Below are 15,465 nucleotides of genomic sequence, written 5' to 3' on the forward strand. Positions count from 1 at the left end.
TCTGGCATCTGCACTGGAACACCTCTCCTGTGATGACAGGCTAAGGGAGTTGGGCTTGTTCAGCCTGGAAAAGAGAAGGCTCCGGCAGGACCTTAAAGCAGCCTTTCAGTGCCTAAAGGTGGCCAACAAGAAAGCTCGAGAGTGACTTTTTACAAGGGCATGTAGTGACAGGGCAAGGGGGAATGACTTTGAACTGACAGAAGGTAGATTTAGGTTAGATATAAGGAAGTTCTTCACTCAGAGTGGTGAGGCACTGGCACAGGTTGCCCCGAGAAGCTGTGGCTGCCCCATCCCTGGCAGTGTTCAAGGCCAAGTTGGATGGGGCTTTGAGCAACCTCATCTGGTGGAAGGTGTCTCTGCCTATGGCAAGGGTGTTGGAACTAGACGGGTTTTAGTGCTCCTTCCAACCTAAACCATTCTGTGATTCTATGATTCTGTGATCTTGTAATGTAGTATGTCTCTGTTCTAGTAGGAATCCCCTGCGATGTGGTCCTCTACAAATACCACAAAAGGCAAGCATTTTCTTCCCTCTCTTGCCTTTTCATTGCTAGAACTTTTTTCTAATCAGGCTGTAATCTACTAGCTAAGACTACAGCTTTCCTTGCAGATCCAATGGATATGCAGTATCTGTCCATACATAAAGTAAGCCTTCAGTGATACATCAGTTGGTGCTGCACTGGAATTTTTACATATAAGCTCTTTATCACTGAATGGTTCCTTTCACTGTCAGTAGGAACACCATGTATGAGGAGGAACTGGCATCAATGAGTAGAGAAAAAAACAAATTATCTGGGAAATCCAATAGTACAGTTCCTCAATAATTTTACTGACTCTCCATGCCATGTTCTGTGCTGCCACTCATGTAATCAGGTCCTCACCTGGACTGTGCAGCCAGGGCTGTCCCTCATGCCACCATCTGTGCAGATGAGTTTAAACCACCTTCCCCGCTGGAGTCAGCAGGGCATTGTCCAGTCACATTGTGTGGCTGCCAGTCCTAGCCGAGGGCTGGATCCACCCCCAGTGACTGCTCTCCTTAACCAAAGGTAAGTCACTTCTGACATGGAATTTCCTCCTACTGGGTACTGGTCAACCAGCCATCTTCCAAAGGTGAGTCTGGAAGTAACAGTAACACCTCGGAGGCCTCTGCAGGCCTCACCTGTTAAGAAGTATTTGACTTGTGAAGAAATATTTGCAGCTAGCAATCTCATCTGGTGAGCACCATTTCTTTAACAAAGGAGGAAAGTATTCATAAAAGGATATACTGCCTAGGGCTTCCTAATCTGCCTAGATCCTCCTTATTTGAAGAATTGCAGTCACTGCTGGTATCCTGCTTATCCAGGAGTTGGGTGAAGAAGAAATTGTATAACTCGAAAGTATATAAAGTCTTTAACTGCTTCAACTGGGCAGAGTTCCTATCTGCCTCTGCTGTTCTGGGTTCTCTCCTATGGCACTACATTGCTGCTCTTCTGACCTGATCATAGTTGTATTTCAGTTACACCATGACAGACTTTGGTGCTGTGACTTGGATTCAAATGTCCTGCTTCCCCTGGGAGGACCACTGACTGATCCCTGCTGAAACCCCCTTGGTACCACTTAGAAAGGTAAGGGTCCTTGTGAAATTCCTGCTGCAGCATCAGCCGAGGGTTGTCTGTATGGACAAGGAGGCCAGAATGTCCTACAGACCTAACTGTAAGTCTTTGAAGTTCAGCAGGATTCTGTTACCCTAGCTTTCCACCCAACTTTTCCTTCTTGCCACAGCCTCAGAAATGCAATTAGGCCAGCCCCAAGGACATGAACATTATTGCTCCTTTACTTCCTTTAGGCCAGAACAGCAAGATTGTTTCTTGCCTGTTACTGGCATTTCTCAATCTACTTAATGTGCCCCTAATTTTCCTGCAGTTCTCAGAATCTTCAGAAGTAGTAAATCCTGTTGGTATTTCAAGACAGCTCATATGTCATCCAGTAAACAAGCCTTTCTCCATAACCCTCCCTCATTTCTGGATACAGTGCTTTCCTTTAAGTCCTATGACTCCAGTTAACCTCCTGGGAAAAGACAGTGATGTAAATTGGGTTGTGCTGTATATTGTGACTCTACCTTACTGCGCACACCTCAACGGGCGAATTTATGGCTTTTTTGCTTTATGAACCTCCCACTGCAAATTTTACTGCTGTTCAAGGGCAGTTTTATGAAGAAAGAGTTGTGTAACACAAAGGTATATAAACTCTGTGACTGCCTCATTTGGGCAGAGTTCACATCAGCAGAGTCCCCTCCTTCAGCTGTAGCAGTAAACTACTTTTGTTCTAACCTGATCATAGTTGCATTCTGCTTATTTGCCAACAGAGAAATACATCTTGAGCCTTTCTTTCATAATGTTTATATTAAACTATTATTTTTATTTAATGTGAAAACTGTGATTTTCAGTTCATTATTGCCTTTCCTTAGCTAATTTTGTCCTAGACGTTAACATAAGGAACTTGTTTCTCATACATGTGTACTTCCTAATGTAGAAATATTCCTGTTTTTATATCGGATAGCAGTACCTATGGCAGCAGTGACTCCCAGCTTTGTGCCAAGCAGTGTGGGTACAAAGGAGGCACGTATGACCTCTGCCCCAGTTAGCTTCTCCTACCCTCATCACATAAACCTCTACACTGAATTTCCTAAGCCCTTCTCTGTTTGCACAGACCAAAGCCCTAATCCAGTGTGGAACTGCTGGACTGATTCACTATGCAGTAGCAAGCTTAGCTTACTACCAGGCAGAGGGTCACCACACTGCAAGAAAGGACTTTCAACCAGAAACCAGGGGGACACACACAGCTCTCCCCTACACAGCTCACGCCCTGGGACACATCCTTTGGGCTACCATCTGCAAGGAGTGGGATGCAGGCCGGGGGATCCAGTGCAGCAGCACCACAGCAGTTTTCCATCTACCCCATCCCATCTGTGTCAGCCATTTGTACCTTCTTGGCTCCAGAGCCAGTTTGGGATGCCTCCACTGTCTTCCCTGATTTAAGCAGCAATGATGTCTGTCAGCATGGAGCAATACAGGGCTGCAGCTTACTGCAGTGGCTTACATCCCCCAGTTTGGGAACCTTGGGTGCAGGCAGTGTAAATCTAATTGCTAGTAGGTAATATTAGGCAAAAGCACAAGGTTAAACAGTTTGAATGACTAATAAGAGAAAAATTCAGCTTGTAGAAGTTAACATTTTAATTTTTTCAATAAATAAAAAGCAGCAGCAATTTAACTTGCATTTTCAAAGTGCAAGTCACATTAACATTTTTATATTCTCACAGAGCAGATTCCATCTGCTCTGCAAGTCACCATCTTGTGGACACGCTCTTAGTAATGTTGTCACTATCACAGTGGTTTCATTTGGGCAAAACTTACTGCCGGTGAGGTTCTTCACCAGCTCACTGCACAGTGCTGGTGGCAACCACTGCTCTGGCAGATCAATGTTACAGACTTCAATCCTTCCATGCTTTACATCCATATCTACTTTAACATCGAGAACAGAATCTTTATAGGCTATGTTAAAATGAGTGCTAACATTGAACTTCGGTGTCTTTCCATACACCCATTCCCAGGTTTGTAGTTCTTTAGCTTTATTATTAATTCCAGGAAGCACAGTCTCATCAGCTGGATTTATTAAGTTGATATGACAATCAATTTGGTGCTGCATTGCATATTCTTCAGCTATGGCATCCAGAAGCAGCTCAGAAGTTAAACCAGAATCCTCTTCAAAGAGATTTTTCACTGCGGCAGGCACACTAGGAGTAGCATTGCTTTTTAGCCCTTTATAAGGACTTTTTAGCACAGAAGATAAAACAAACTTATCTGTGTTACAGAGTAAGGTACAGTGGTGATAAGCAGCTGTCCTTCCCAGTTTTGCAGCAGTACCTGAGATTTTGTATTGCCTGTCTAGCAAGATATCGTATCTGTCAGTGACATGTACATCTAACTGTGGGCGCAAGGCTTTCAGGGCCTTCACAACTAGTTTCAGGTTTTCCATTCGTTCGTGTTTTTTCCTCGTTGTAAAGAAAGTCAAATTGATATTGCCTAAGTCATGGTACACTGTCCCTCCTCCACTTCTTCTCCTGGCTAGTTTTATATTTTTTTGCCTCAATAGCCTGAGGTTGCATTCCTGCCAGGGATTCTGATGTCTCCCTATTACCACAGCAGGGGAATTTCTCCAAAGGAAAAGGACCTGTTGGTTCTCTAAATTCATGTGGTCATGGATCCAGTCTTCCACAGCCAGATTCTGGTAAACATCATTAGAAGTAGACTGCATAATGAGGCCTCCACTTGCCGTGCTTCTGAAGCCAGCTTTTGGAGCCTGGAGGATGCAGGATAGCTGAAGGCAGTTCTTTAATGATGACTGGAGCACCATGTTCTTAGTAACTGGACAGGAGATGGAAGCAATGCTCAATCTGGTAATGCTGAACGTGGCAAGTGCACAATCTGCTGTTGTGACTGAAATTAAACGCTAGTGGGAGTCATGATGCAGGCATGCTCTTCCCAAAGCAGCAATGCTCCTGAAGTGATGAGAGTTACAAGGCATGATTCTCCTGAAGCTAGTAATGTGGCTCAAACCCTGACATGTGCTTAACATAAAAGTGGGGATTGTCAGTAGCTTCTCCTCACTGCCCTTAATGCCTAAAAGACCAAGAGAAGAAATGGAATTAAGCTGTGTATTTTCCCCTCACTAGTACAATTTTACTTTGTGTATTTTGCTAAACTTAATTTCAGCAGTCCACTTTTGTTATGATTAAAAAACAAAACTAAACGAAACAAAACTGGTGCACCAAGTTCACGAACTCGTTGGGCCAGTGAGGGGTGAGCCGGGCGTAGAGCTTGCTGCCACGGTGCCTGCAGCGCCCAACCGAGAAGGGAGACAAGGCCCGCGGAGGTACCGGAGTAGGGCGCCATTTCGTTCTTGGCTCGGGCGCTCCCTCAGCGGCCACCCCTCACCGTGCGGCAGCAGGCCCCACCCCACCATGGGGCTGCTCCAAGGCGATGCAACTCTGGCCCGCCACCTTCCTCCCCTCTCCGTTAAACGGCCGACCCTGCGGGCCGCGAGTCGCTACTCACAGTTAGGACTAGCAGGGCAACGTCAGCACGGGCAGCAGTCTCTTCCGGTTCCCGAGGTTAGAGGTGCTGGGGGCGGTACTGCTGCCGCCCGGCGGGAAACCGGGAAGGCAAATCCATCATCCCGCTGATGGTGCAGGCGTGCCAGCGGGGGGGAGCGGGCGGCGCTTCCATACCGAGGCCTGGACGTGGTATGGCTGGAGGAGGTTGAGAAGTGAGGATGGTGAGCTGCTGTGCAGTGTGCTGCCAAGTGACTTAAAGCTTTTCAGCCTGATTAAAAACCCAAACCGAACCTCCTGTGGTAAGCGGTTATAAAATGGTAGGTGTTGATTGTTACTGCCTCTGCCAACACGGTAACTGCGAAGTATCGGATCATGCCAGCAACAGGCAGATGCACAACAAATAGAACAGATGATTAGTCGTGCAAGACCCAGCCGTGCGTTTCCTCATCGCAAGATTTTCTGGATGCCAGAAGCTTTCATGAGTTCAAAAGGAGACTGAAAAAGTTACCATAAATGCACAAAGGTTTGTGAAATACATAGAAACTGCAGTATTCATGAAGATACACAAGTTACGTGTCGGTATCATAATTCATTAATGAGCTGAAATTGATCCAAAACTAGATAACTAAAGATGTATTACACGCAGCAGATTGTCTTCAGATTTGCATTGATTTAAGCCATTCTTCGAGTCTACCGGACCATGGCTATAACTTCTTCAAGAGCTATTGTCAGTGTTTAAGTTTATGCTGTCAGATCTTGTTTGATGCTAGTGCTTAAGTTTTTATCCACAGTAGTATTCATATGGGCAGGTGTGTGCTCTATGTCTCCTGCTGGGTGTATGTGTATTTATAAATGGTATGATGCATACATTTATCTTCCATTCTGCCTTTATACTGGAGTCCCAAGACGTTAAGGAATTGTAGAGAAAAAGGTTGGTACAGTGGGTTGTGAGAATTCATGTAGGTTATTTCTTTTGAACAGGTAAGTAATTACACTTTGTATTCTATAAATAGGTGGCTTAGGAAGAAATGCCAAGTTGATGTCCTTATTCAGATGAAACCGTGAAATTACTTGAGGAAGCAATTTGGCTTTGGGTGTGTAAGTGGGTGTTCATATATCTGCTTTATCAATAAAGAAACCTATTTATGATGTGGCCTGAATTGCCTTTTACCTTCTAATCAAATAAACAGAACTAGAACAGCTGTCTTCCCTAAAGGGCAAAGGAGAAAAGAAAATGGATAAGGGTGAAAGACTTTTAAAGATGTGAGCTTGCTGTTATTTCCTACTGAAGAACTATATCATTAGGAGCAGGAATATTCTTACCAAACTCTTAAAAGAAATGTGGGTGTAGTAGGGCAAGCAAAAAGTAAGAAATCACTGCACGTGTGCTGGTGGTGACTAGTGGGAGGTACAAGACTAAAAGCATCCTGATGTGATGTGTGCCCAAGCATTTGGCACGTTGTATTGCCACTTTAAAAGAAAAAAAAAAAGTTGGGAATTATTTTAAGCAGTTTGAAATGGGCACAATTTGTTGCTAAATTAGACTGGTGAAACTTCACTGGGGCTAATTATTCTGTAATGCATAGGGTAAAAAAAAGTGTGAACTTTGTCCAGAAAAATGTGCTGAGTGTTCTAAATATTTAAAAATCAACTTTTGAGGCAGTTGGCAAAATGCAGAGGTTAGCCTGGGCGCTTTAACTGGTCAGAGGAAGTGAAATGCACCTTGTGGGGCTTCTGCAGTTAACTAAAAACAAGATGTTGAAGCATTAGTTTACATTTTGGCACTTGACTCTTGGAAATTTGCAATATGTCATTTTGCCATGGGGTGTCACTAAAACACACTGCGAGCTGTTACCCTCCCTGGTTTTGTAGTTCAAAACTGGGTTCCCTTAATGAGAACCAGAATCTGCTAAAAAATGTAACGTGGGGAGAGTACTAGGTGGTCAGGTAAAAATGCCATGGGTCTGTTTTCTGTGCTGAAGGATAAACTCCACATGCAACAATAAATACCTTTACTGAAAAGTGGCTCTTTTTGGAAACAAACCCAGCAAGATAATTAGAAATATTATGAAAATAAGTGAGAAGTATGAATTTATAAATACAAACTGTGATTTATCTCTTCTGGATTGGAATTTTTAGATTTCTTAGTCTTGGCTACCATCTTATAAATTACATATCTGCAGAATACAGCAATTATTGGTTTTGCTTTTGAAAACAATTCCGTGTATGACTGACTTTCTTTAATCAACAAAGCTTTGTTTGGTGCACAGAAAGCAAAGCAACTGCTCAGCACAACCTTAACCAGCATTAACATATAAGAGAGAACACACCAGAGTCAGTCAGTCAGAGAAAACTGTAGACATATCAGAACAAAAACAATCAAAAATACCTTATTTCACCCCTAAAATGAATTTTCATGTAGAACAATTTTGGTAAAGTTATGAAAACCTGAAATGTTTTTTTCACATCTCTTTTGGAGATCAGCATGATAATGCAGAGTCTTCTCTGATGATTCCCACTATACCAAAATCAGGAAGTGACTTGTAAGAAATCCAGGATGGGGAGAGGAAGATAAAAAGTCTTGTTTCTCTTGCTTTTTTCCTGGAAGTTAAAATTTTCCAGTTTCTTCTCTATCTGTGGTTGGGGATCATACTTCAGAGGTACTGGGCACTCCTAACCTCCAAAAAGGTGAGCTCTATCCATGAGTGCTTAATAGTGGCAGCTTGGAAAAGTGACCTGTCACTCAGCCGGCACTGTTTCCAGAATATAAAATCCATGCTAATGGCTAACGGAACAGAGGACATTTATCTCTGGTTTCTCAGCTTGACTTTGGGACTACCTAAAGCTGCCTCTTTCAAAGGTTGGTGGAGTGTGAGGTGTCCCTGCCCATGGCAGGGGAGTTGGAACTAGATGATCTTAAGGTCCTTTCCAACCCTAACCGGTCAATGATTCTAAACCGTAATGGTTAGGGATAACTTTTTCTTCAGGGGGGAGAGGTGGAGTCGGGGTTTCTACAGCTCTTGACAGCCATCCAGTCTAGCTAGGGCTTTCACTCGACTCTGGAAGAACCACCTCCCGCCTTCGCTGTGCTCCCACCCTGGAGAGCTTCGCCTCACCGCGGGGAGGCGAGAAGGAGCCCAGGGCTGCGGACCAGGGCAAGGGGCTACGCGGGGCTGTGGCTCCCCGTTCCCTCTCGGCGGGCTGAGGGGGGCGGTTGGGAGGCTGAGGCTGTTGCCAGGCGCCCGGGGAACGCGGAGGGAGGCAGCCGTTGTGCCGTGGCGTCACCCATTGGGCAGGGCGGGAAAGCGGGCGCGACGGCGGGCGCCTCAGGTTGCCGCCGGCAGCGGCCATGAGCGCCCGGCGCTCCCCGGGGCTCCGGAGGGGGAGAGCGGAGAGTCGCCGTAAGGTAGTGGCCGGCGTGAAGGGGGCTGCGGGAGCGGCAGGTGATGTCGCTGTGTACGCTGTGGAGAACAAGGAGAAAAGAACATCTGTCCCATCCCTGACAGTGTTCAAGTCCAGGCTGGACCTGCCTTGGAGCAACCTGGTGTCCCTGCCCGTGGCAGGGGGTTGGAACTAGATGATCTTAAAGTCCCTTCCAACCTAAACCATTCTGTAATTCTATGAGGCTTAGTGAGGTCTGAGTGTGAGGTTCTACCCCTGTCGCAAGGGGACTACATTATTACAGTTCAGAGGATAGTGATAGAAGGTGCCAGCAGTGGTAGTTAAATGTCAGTTGCTCTGTGGCAAGCATAAATAATGGTTCTTTTAGGATATATAAATAAATAATATGCAAATGATCATATTATTTTTCAAAAAGTGCTCTTTCACAAGTTGAGTAAAATTAGTATTGTGAGTGAGCAAATACTGTCTGGAAATTTGAGTCCTCATTGCTCAGTGAGGCAGTGAAGATACTGATAGCTTGCAGATTACTCTGATCTCTTCTATTCCTTTTCTGGAAGGACTAGGGAAGTGTAAGAGAAGATTGGGGGTGGGGAAATCAGAATAAGGGAAAAGACCCTTAAGGTATGATACAGGTTGGCTGTGTGGAGGAACAAACCCACTTTTGGTGTAGTCAGTTACTTGAGGGTATAGATGTGACTGGGGCTTCAATTTTGTCATTTTAAGTAATGTTTGTACATTCAGGTTCAGAGTGGGATTTACCCTCCCTGTCCTTCATTAGTGCTTCTCTTCCCACTTTGTAAAACAGGTATCTTTGTGAACTTTCTTCAGTAATATCAGGATGGTATTCTCCCCAGATTTTATAATTTCATAAAAGTGTAGGAATCACAAACCATGGATGTACAGATGCTGTCTCTAGAGCATTTTGTGGGTGGTTTCTGTGGTGTGTGTTTTTGCTTGTTTGTTTTAAACTACTTTTCCACGCAACCACTCCATAATTATGTTTTTTGGGTTATAACTGTGTTTTCTTATTAATTCAATAGCATTAGCTGGATCGGGCTTCATGAAACATAAAACCAAAATGACAATGAAAATAAATTCGTAATTTTTTCATTGATTTTCCTGATATATTTGTATATGCATTGAATAGAAGAAAGTGGCAAAAATAACTACTGCAGAATGTCACAGGACAGAGCCCATCCAGAAAGCTTTCTGTCACAAAGCTTCTTTCAGGACTTCCTAGGTAATTCAGAATGTACTTTTGTGCAATGCTAGTAGTACTTGAGAAAAACTCTCTGACTATTAGAATCAAAGTGAACCTCATAGAATTCAGTATTCCGCTATATTGATTTCTCATGCATTACAGGATCAGCCTGTGGAAGCAGTGGAGTTTCTGTATGGCACTGTATCCCTGTCTCAGTCAGGTTGGGATTTTAGAAATCTGAGGTCTCAGAACATTGAAACGCTGCAGGAGGCAGTAACACTCCTGCAGACTGAGGTGTTACAGCAAGTTGATGGTGCCAAAATTGTTGGCAACTTCTGGTTCCTTACAAAAAGGCCATGTAATAGTTTCCTAAAAACCAACATTGTTTCAGGGAAATGACTAATCTTATCTTGATTAATCAATGAATTTGCATTAATAATTGATTTGATACATTTCTGCTGGCCTTTCTGAAGCTTATGGAAAGCATAGCAGCACAACTCAAGTAGGAGGATTGAAGGGCATTCCTAGGACCTAACAGAACCATAGTGAGTAGGTGTTGGAAACTTTAGACCTGGCCTGGAGAGACATTTCCTCTCACAGTGCTGTGGGAGAATAACTGCAGTGGCAGGCAAGCTTGAAATAATTTTAGCATAAACATTAAAGATCAGATTCTGCATTGTCCATACCCTTCCAGATTAATCTGTTCAAAATGGTGCTAGTAGTGTGCATATTCTTCATTTGTGAATAATATATACTGATTTTTTTTTTGTTAAGTGTAAATTACGTATGAAATAGTCCTTGCAAATCCTTGAAGATTAATTAAAATTCTTTCTTCCTCCTTGTCCTCATAGATTGAAGATCTGAAGAAGATAAACTATGAGCTAAGGCAACGTGTCCTACAACTTCTCGATACAAAGCAAGCGGTGGGAAGTCAAGTGGATAGATTCACCTGTAAAAATGATCACCTGTGTAAAGAACTGGCTGTAATTGGCAAACTGTCTGAGCAGCTGGAAAAAGAATTGCTATTGAATACTTCTGATAAGGAGCTTAAGGAAGCAAAGGTGGCTACTTGTTAGAATTAATATTGTGCAATGATATTTTAATGTTTGTTGCTAATATTACTTTTGTAATTTTGTAATTTTGTAATTGTTGCTAATATTGTTTACCTTTTGGGCTGAATTTCTAGCTTTCATCTCTGTGTTGAAATATATTTGCTAGAATGAAGGAAGAGTGGGTGGGTTCTGGCATTTTTGGTATTTTTTAAGTTCAATGATTAAAATCATGCAGTTGGAAAGAATGTAATTTCAGTGAAAAATGTTTTTGATTTCACAGGAAAATGGCATTCTGTGCACATTGAATTATGTGATGCAGTAGTGGTCAGATGGGAGAAAGCATATTCTTTGCCATTAGTGTAACTACATCCTTATTTCTTTAGCCCATGAACTGTCCCTGGTTTTGGCAGTTTCCCTGCAAGACAGTCCTGGGAATAAGTATCCCATGCTTCTTTTTCCATTCACTCACCTGAGAGTAATTCAACTGTTACTGTTTCTACTCATCCTGAACTGCAACTTTTAACTGGTTGCCTTCTAGATTAAGTTTATTTTTACTGAACAGTATGTTTTCAGGCTAGTCAAACTAGAAAACATGTAAAAAATGCTCTTTTGAACTAGAACAGTTGAGGTAAAATGCTGGATTTGCACTAATGATTATACAAAATCAGTGTGTCTCTTGCTCTCTTTTTTTTTTTTTTTATTGTAGATTCAAATTCAGAACCAGCAGAAGACGATAAAGAAGCTGGAACACTCAGCAAAAACACTAAAATCTGTGAGTTAAGCATGTATCTATATAACTATGAAATCAGATCACTTCCACATGAAATTAATACTTGTACGAGTGAATTTCACTTTGTTTTCACTGATAATTTACAAGTTATAGAATAGATAAATATATCCGTTATCATTTGTAATTTGCTGTCTCTAGCTGGATAGGAATCTTTCTGGTTTGCAACTAGCTGGTAATGATTCTGCTTTTGAGATTCTTCATAATTTTTTTCACAAAATTGCATACAACTGTTTTGAATACCTTGTAAATCACTTTCAAAACAGAAAGAAGTAACATTTTGATATGTATACAATGTCATAATTGTAAAAATATTGTAAAATTGTAAAAATATTTGCCATTTACAGTGGTAAATCTAACTTAAATTAACATTTGGATTTATTAAGTGGACTCATTCACTTGCTATAGATGGATGGGGAATTTTTTTATGTGTTCAAGGTAATAATTTCTTGAGGTAATTTAATGTGGCATATGCCATAATCCTGCAAAGAATCCCCTATCAAAAAAAAACACTCTGATTCTGTAGAGCTTACTGTTCAGTTACCCTGGAAAGATTTCAGTCCTTCAGCCAGAAAATTTGGGATTTGACAGCTAGATTGACAGATTTAGGTGATTAATTTCTAACTTTTCAGGGATTTGAAGGCATACTTCTGCATGTGTCTTAACAAAAATACATTTGCAGAGTTTGGTACTCTCTAGGTGCTTAAACTCCCATGATTCAGGTACTTCCAACAGATAGATTGTAACAGAGAGGGATTGGGTGTGCAGTCTTGAACTTGGGAATTCCAACTCATCCTCAAAATTTGTTTCAGGCCCCTACATGATTTTCTGTATTTCAGCTATATTTATTTGCACATTGCTTTATTTTCATTTCAGAAATTCACCTTCCATGGATCTTAAGCAAACATAGCAGCCTAATGTCTTTCATATTTAAAAATTCATTAAATATTCCAGTGCAAATCTTAATTGCCCTCCTTATTTTTGAGCAGATATTTTCCAAGTTAATTAACATTCAGCTTTTATGTCCTTTTCTGTCCTGTTAGATCCATTCTAAAAGGACATTCAGATATATTCTGCAGTATAATAAAAAAGAGAAAATAGAGACATTCAGAAATTACTTTAAAGTATTAAATGTATATTTATTTTAATTAGATATCTTCTTTATCTTTATTTTGAAGAGTATGTTTATCCATTTTATATTGAAGTATCATCCATTAACAAAATTCTATTTCAGTGAATGAATTCTCTCATTTTTTTGCACTTGCAGGTTATTTTACAAACAGAAGCTGAAATGAAGCAAGGGAGGTCACCTTCAAAACTGGATGCCTTTATTAAGACACTGGAAGAGGACAGAGATTACTATAAAAATGAGAATGAGAATTTGCTGAAGATATTTAGGAGCACACTTGCAAGTCCTAAGCGAACCAATACTTGTGGCAGCATCCTAAAAAAAAATTCATCCATCCAGGTGAGCTTGGGAAAACACTTTGAAAAGGGAGGAATGCATTTTTAGAATGTTGGTTTATCTTGTGCTAAAATACTAAAGCTATAATTAGCAGGAAGAAAAACTAATTGATTATAAAGGGAAGGATGCCTAAGGTGGGAATGGGCCAATAATGCGAACTTCTGCTTTATACTGCATGCATGTGTATCACTTTAAATGGTTCCTCCCAAGTGCTTACAATTTAAGTAATTGTTAACATGATTGTCAGTACCATTAGTGATAGACAGTTGCTGCTCAAACTAAATGTGGATTTTAGAAAATGGTATGTATATCTGGTCTCTAATACTAAGAAACATATATGTAGTCTTGACTATCTAGAAGGTACTAGGTTGGAGTCTTATTAAATCTTTAATAGAAATTTCCAAAACAGATATAATAAGAAATCATATCAAGTTTTGTTTCTCTACTTTATCCTTACATCGTCGTATTCTTTAAGGGAGTGACCTTTGCTCCAGACGTTTTGAAGATACTGAGAGAACATGAAGAACTTAAGTCAACCCAGAAAAAATATGACCGCCATATAGCAGAAATTCAGGGTAACCTCAACGTTTTAACAGCTGAGAGAGACAAAATGGTCAATCTTTATGAACAGGTAATTTAATTTATCTTTGTATGATTAATTAAAGTAACTCACGGTCATGTGCAAGAAAAAAATGGTCTTTTTTCACATTAAAAAAAAAGCAAAGCATTTGTTAAAAAAGTAGAAAAAAGCTATGGAAATTCTGTGATTTGTATGTGTCAGATAAACACAAGTTTGTAAGTGCTGTCCTGAGTTGATAATGCTTTTCTGAATCAAAGAATATGCGCACAAATCATTACTTTGATATTGTACAGTTTCTGTGAAGCTCTGCATTACCACCCCTATGCCACAGTAATATACTACATTATCTATTCCATATTTCTGTTATGTTGCTGTTTTTAAAAACAGGCACAGCAAGAGATTTCCCGACTTCGTCAGGAAGTTATCAAGTGCCCAGGGAGTCCTAAAGCTACTGCGACAGCTCAAGCTATGTTAAGACAAGTGGAGATGGAAAGGGATACAGTACTGTCAGATTTTCGAAGGATGACTACAGAACGTGATAGCCTCAGGGAGCAGTTAAAGGTTTGATTCCAGCCTCCCCAACCCTGGTTATTTTAACCAGTAGTGAAAACTACTTAGTAGTGTAATTAAAGTTGGTAAAGACTTCTAGTCCTGAGAGTTAATTGTGTTATATGTCTGTGGTGAGTTTAGACTTGTTCTTTATGTGGTTTTGTTGTTGATACAGATTTCCCAAGAGACTGTGTTTAATGAAAAGGCTCGTTTGGAACAGAGAATTGAAGAGCTAGAAGCTACTATTCAAAATGTAAAAGAAAATTATTTATGGAACTATAAACGTAATACAGACGATAATCATGGTTAATCCTGCAGGAGCAGCCTGATTGTTTTCTATCAGGAAACAGTAGGCTGAGAGCAGTGGATGTTCTTCATCAAGACTGTTGACACTGTTACCTACAGTGTTCTTTATCCAGGTTAGGATGTTAAGGTCTGGATGGATGGGGAAAAAACTTGATTGGATGGTCAGTTTTGTGAGGTAGAAGTTAATTTGGCCTGGAGACTGTTAACATGGAGCACCACAGGGGTTCTGAGGCCTGTCCTGTTAAACATCTTTATCAGTGACTTGAAGCAGGCAACAGAATGCATGCTCATAAGGTTTGCAAATAACACCATTAGGGAAAACTGTTGATACACTCTAGAGCAGGGCAGTCATCCACAGGGACCAAGGCAGATAGGAAAAATGGAAAACAGGAACCTTTGAAGTCCAACAATGATGAATGCCAACTTCTGAATTTGGGAAGACCCAGTGGCACCGATACAGGTTGGGGACCAATGGATGTGGGAGCAGCTCTGCTGGAAAGCAAGCTATATATCAGCCAGCAATATGCTGTGGTGGCAAAGGTAGCCAAGAGTGTGCTAGGCTGTGTGAACAGGATGCAGCCAGTAGCTTGAGGGAAATGATTATCCTCATTTATTGAGCACTCATTAGACCACATCTGGAATATACCACATCCGGTTTTGCCACCACAGTACAAGAAACACAGTGCCAAAATGGAGTGAGTTTAATGGAGGGCTCCCACAGTAGCTGCGACTGGGACACTTTCCATATGAGAGGAGTTTCCAGCATTAGAGGTGGCTTAAGGATCTAAGTCCTAACCTGCTAGTAATAATTGAGAAGTCGCAAGTGGGCTTTTCACACCAGTGCATGGTGGAAGGATAAGAGCAACAATGGTCATCAGTTGAAACAACAAGGGTTCAGGCTGGATAAGGAAAAGCCTTTTTCTCATGAGGACAGTCAAGCAGTTCCCAACCTTGAAGATGTTCAAGACTGGACTGGACAAAGCCCTGAATCAACCTGACCTCAGAGCTGGCCCTGCTTTAAGCAGGAGTTTACA

At 41.4% G+C, this 15,465-nt stretch overlaps 2 protein-coding genes and 1 long non-coding RNA gene across 5 annotated transcripts in view; 2 read left to right on the top strand and 1 right to left on the bottom strand.

Annotated features, from left to right (window-relative positions):
- Window positions 1-248: 248 nt before the first annotated feature.
- LOC134168636 (uncharacterized) lies at window positions 249-2,310 on the top strand. The gene is made up of 2 exons (XR_009966619.1): window positions 249-1,607; window positions 1,907-2,310. It is a non-coding gene; the product is annotated as an uncharacterized LOC134168636 (long non-coding RNA).
- An 875-nt stretch (window positions 2,311-3,185) lies between these two features.
- On the bottom strand, window positions 3,186-5,211 carry LIPT1 (lipoyltransferase 1). Of its 2 annotated transcripts, none has more exons than XM_062628544.1 (2): window positions 5,091-5,211; window positions 3,186-4,655 (listed from the first exon to the last, which is right to left on the bottom strand). In XM_062628544.1, exon 2 carries the CDS (start codon window positions 4,387-4,389, stop codon window positions 3,268-3,270), a length of 1,122 nt encoding a protein of 373 aa, XP_062484528.1. In that variant the 5' UTR covers window positions 4,390-4,655; window positions 5,091-5,211; the 3' UTR covers window positions 3,186-3,267. The 2 variants fall into 2 exon arrangements, with proteins under 2 accessions (XP_062484528.1, XP_062484530.1); XM_062628546.1 differs by lacking the exon at window positions 5,091-5,211 and adding an exon at window positions 4,913-4,931.
- A 3,104-nt stretch (window positions 5,212-8,315) lies between these two features.
- The window catches only part of TSGA10 (testis specific 10), a 34,311-nt gene continuing 27,161 nt past the window's right edge, over window positions 8,316-15,465 (top strand). Inside the window, exons 1-7 of one of the 2 annotated variants that reach the window (XM_062628547.1) lie at window positions 8,316-8,495; window positions 10,544-10,753; window positions 11,451-11,516; window positions 12,799-12,999; window positions 13,472-13,627; window positions 13,964-14,137; window positions 14,301-14,378. In XM_062628547.1, coding sequence (XP_062484531.1) covers window positions 8,439-8,495; window positions 10,544-10,753; window positions 11,451-11,516; window positions 12,799-12,999; window positions 13,472-13,627; window positions 13,964-14,137; window positions 14,301-14,378 — 942 coding nt within the window. In that variant the 5' untranslated portion in view covers window positions 8,316-8,438. Of the gene's footprint in view, window positions 8,496-10,543; window positions 10,754-10,856; window positions 10,927-11,450; window positions 11,517-12,798; window positions 13,000-13,471; window positions 13,628-13,963; window positions 14,138-14,300; window positions 14,379-15,465 lie in introns of those variants that run through there. The other variant, XM_062628548.1, reaches the window with a different exon arrangement.

Source organism: Pezoporus occidentalis, unplaced genomic scaffold (assembly GCF_034315485.1).
Source record: "Pezoporus occidentalis ecotype Australia unplaced genomic scaffold, CSIRO_AGI_Poc_V1 ctg32, whole genome shotgun sequence".
NCBI classification, from domain to species: Eukaryota; Metazoa; Chordata; class Aves; order Psittaciformes; family Psittacidae; genus Pezoporus; species Pezoporus occidentalis.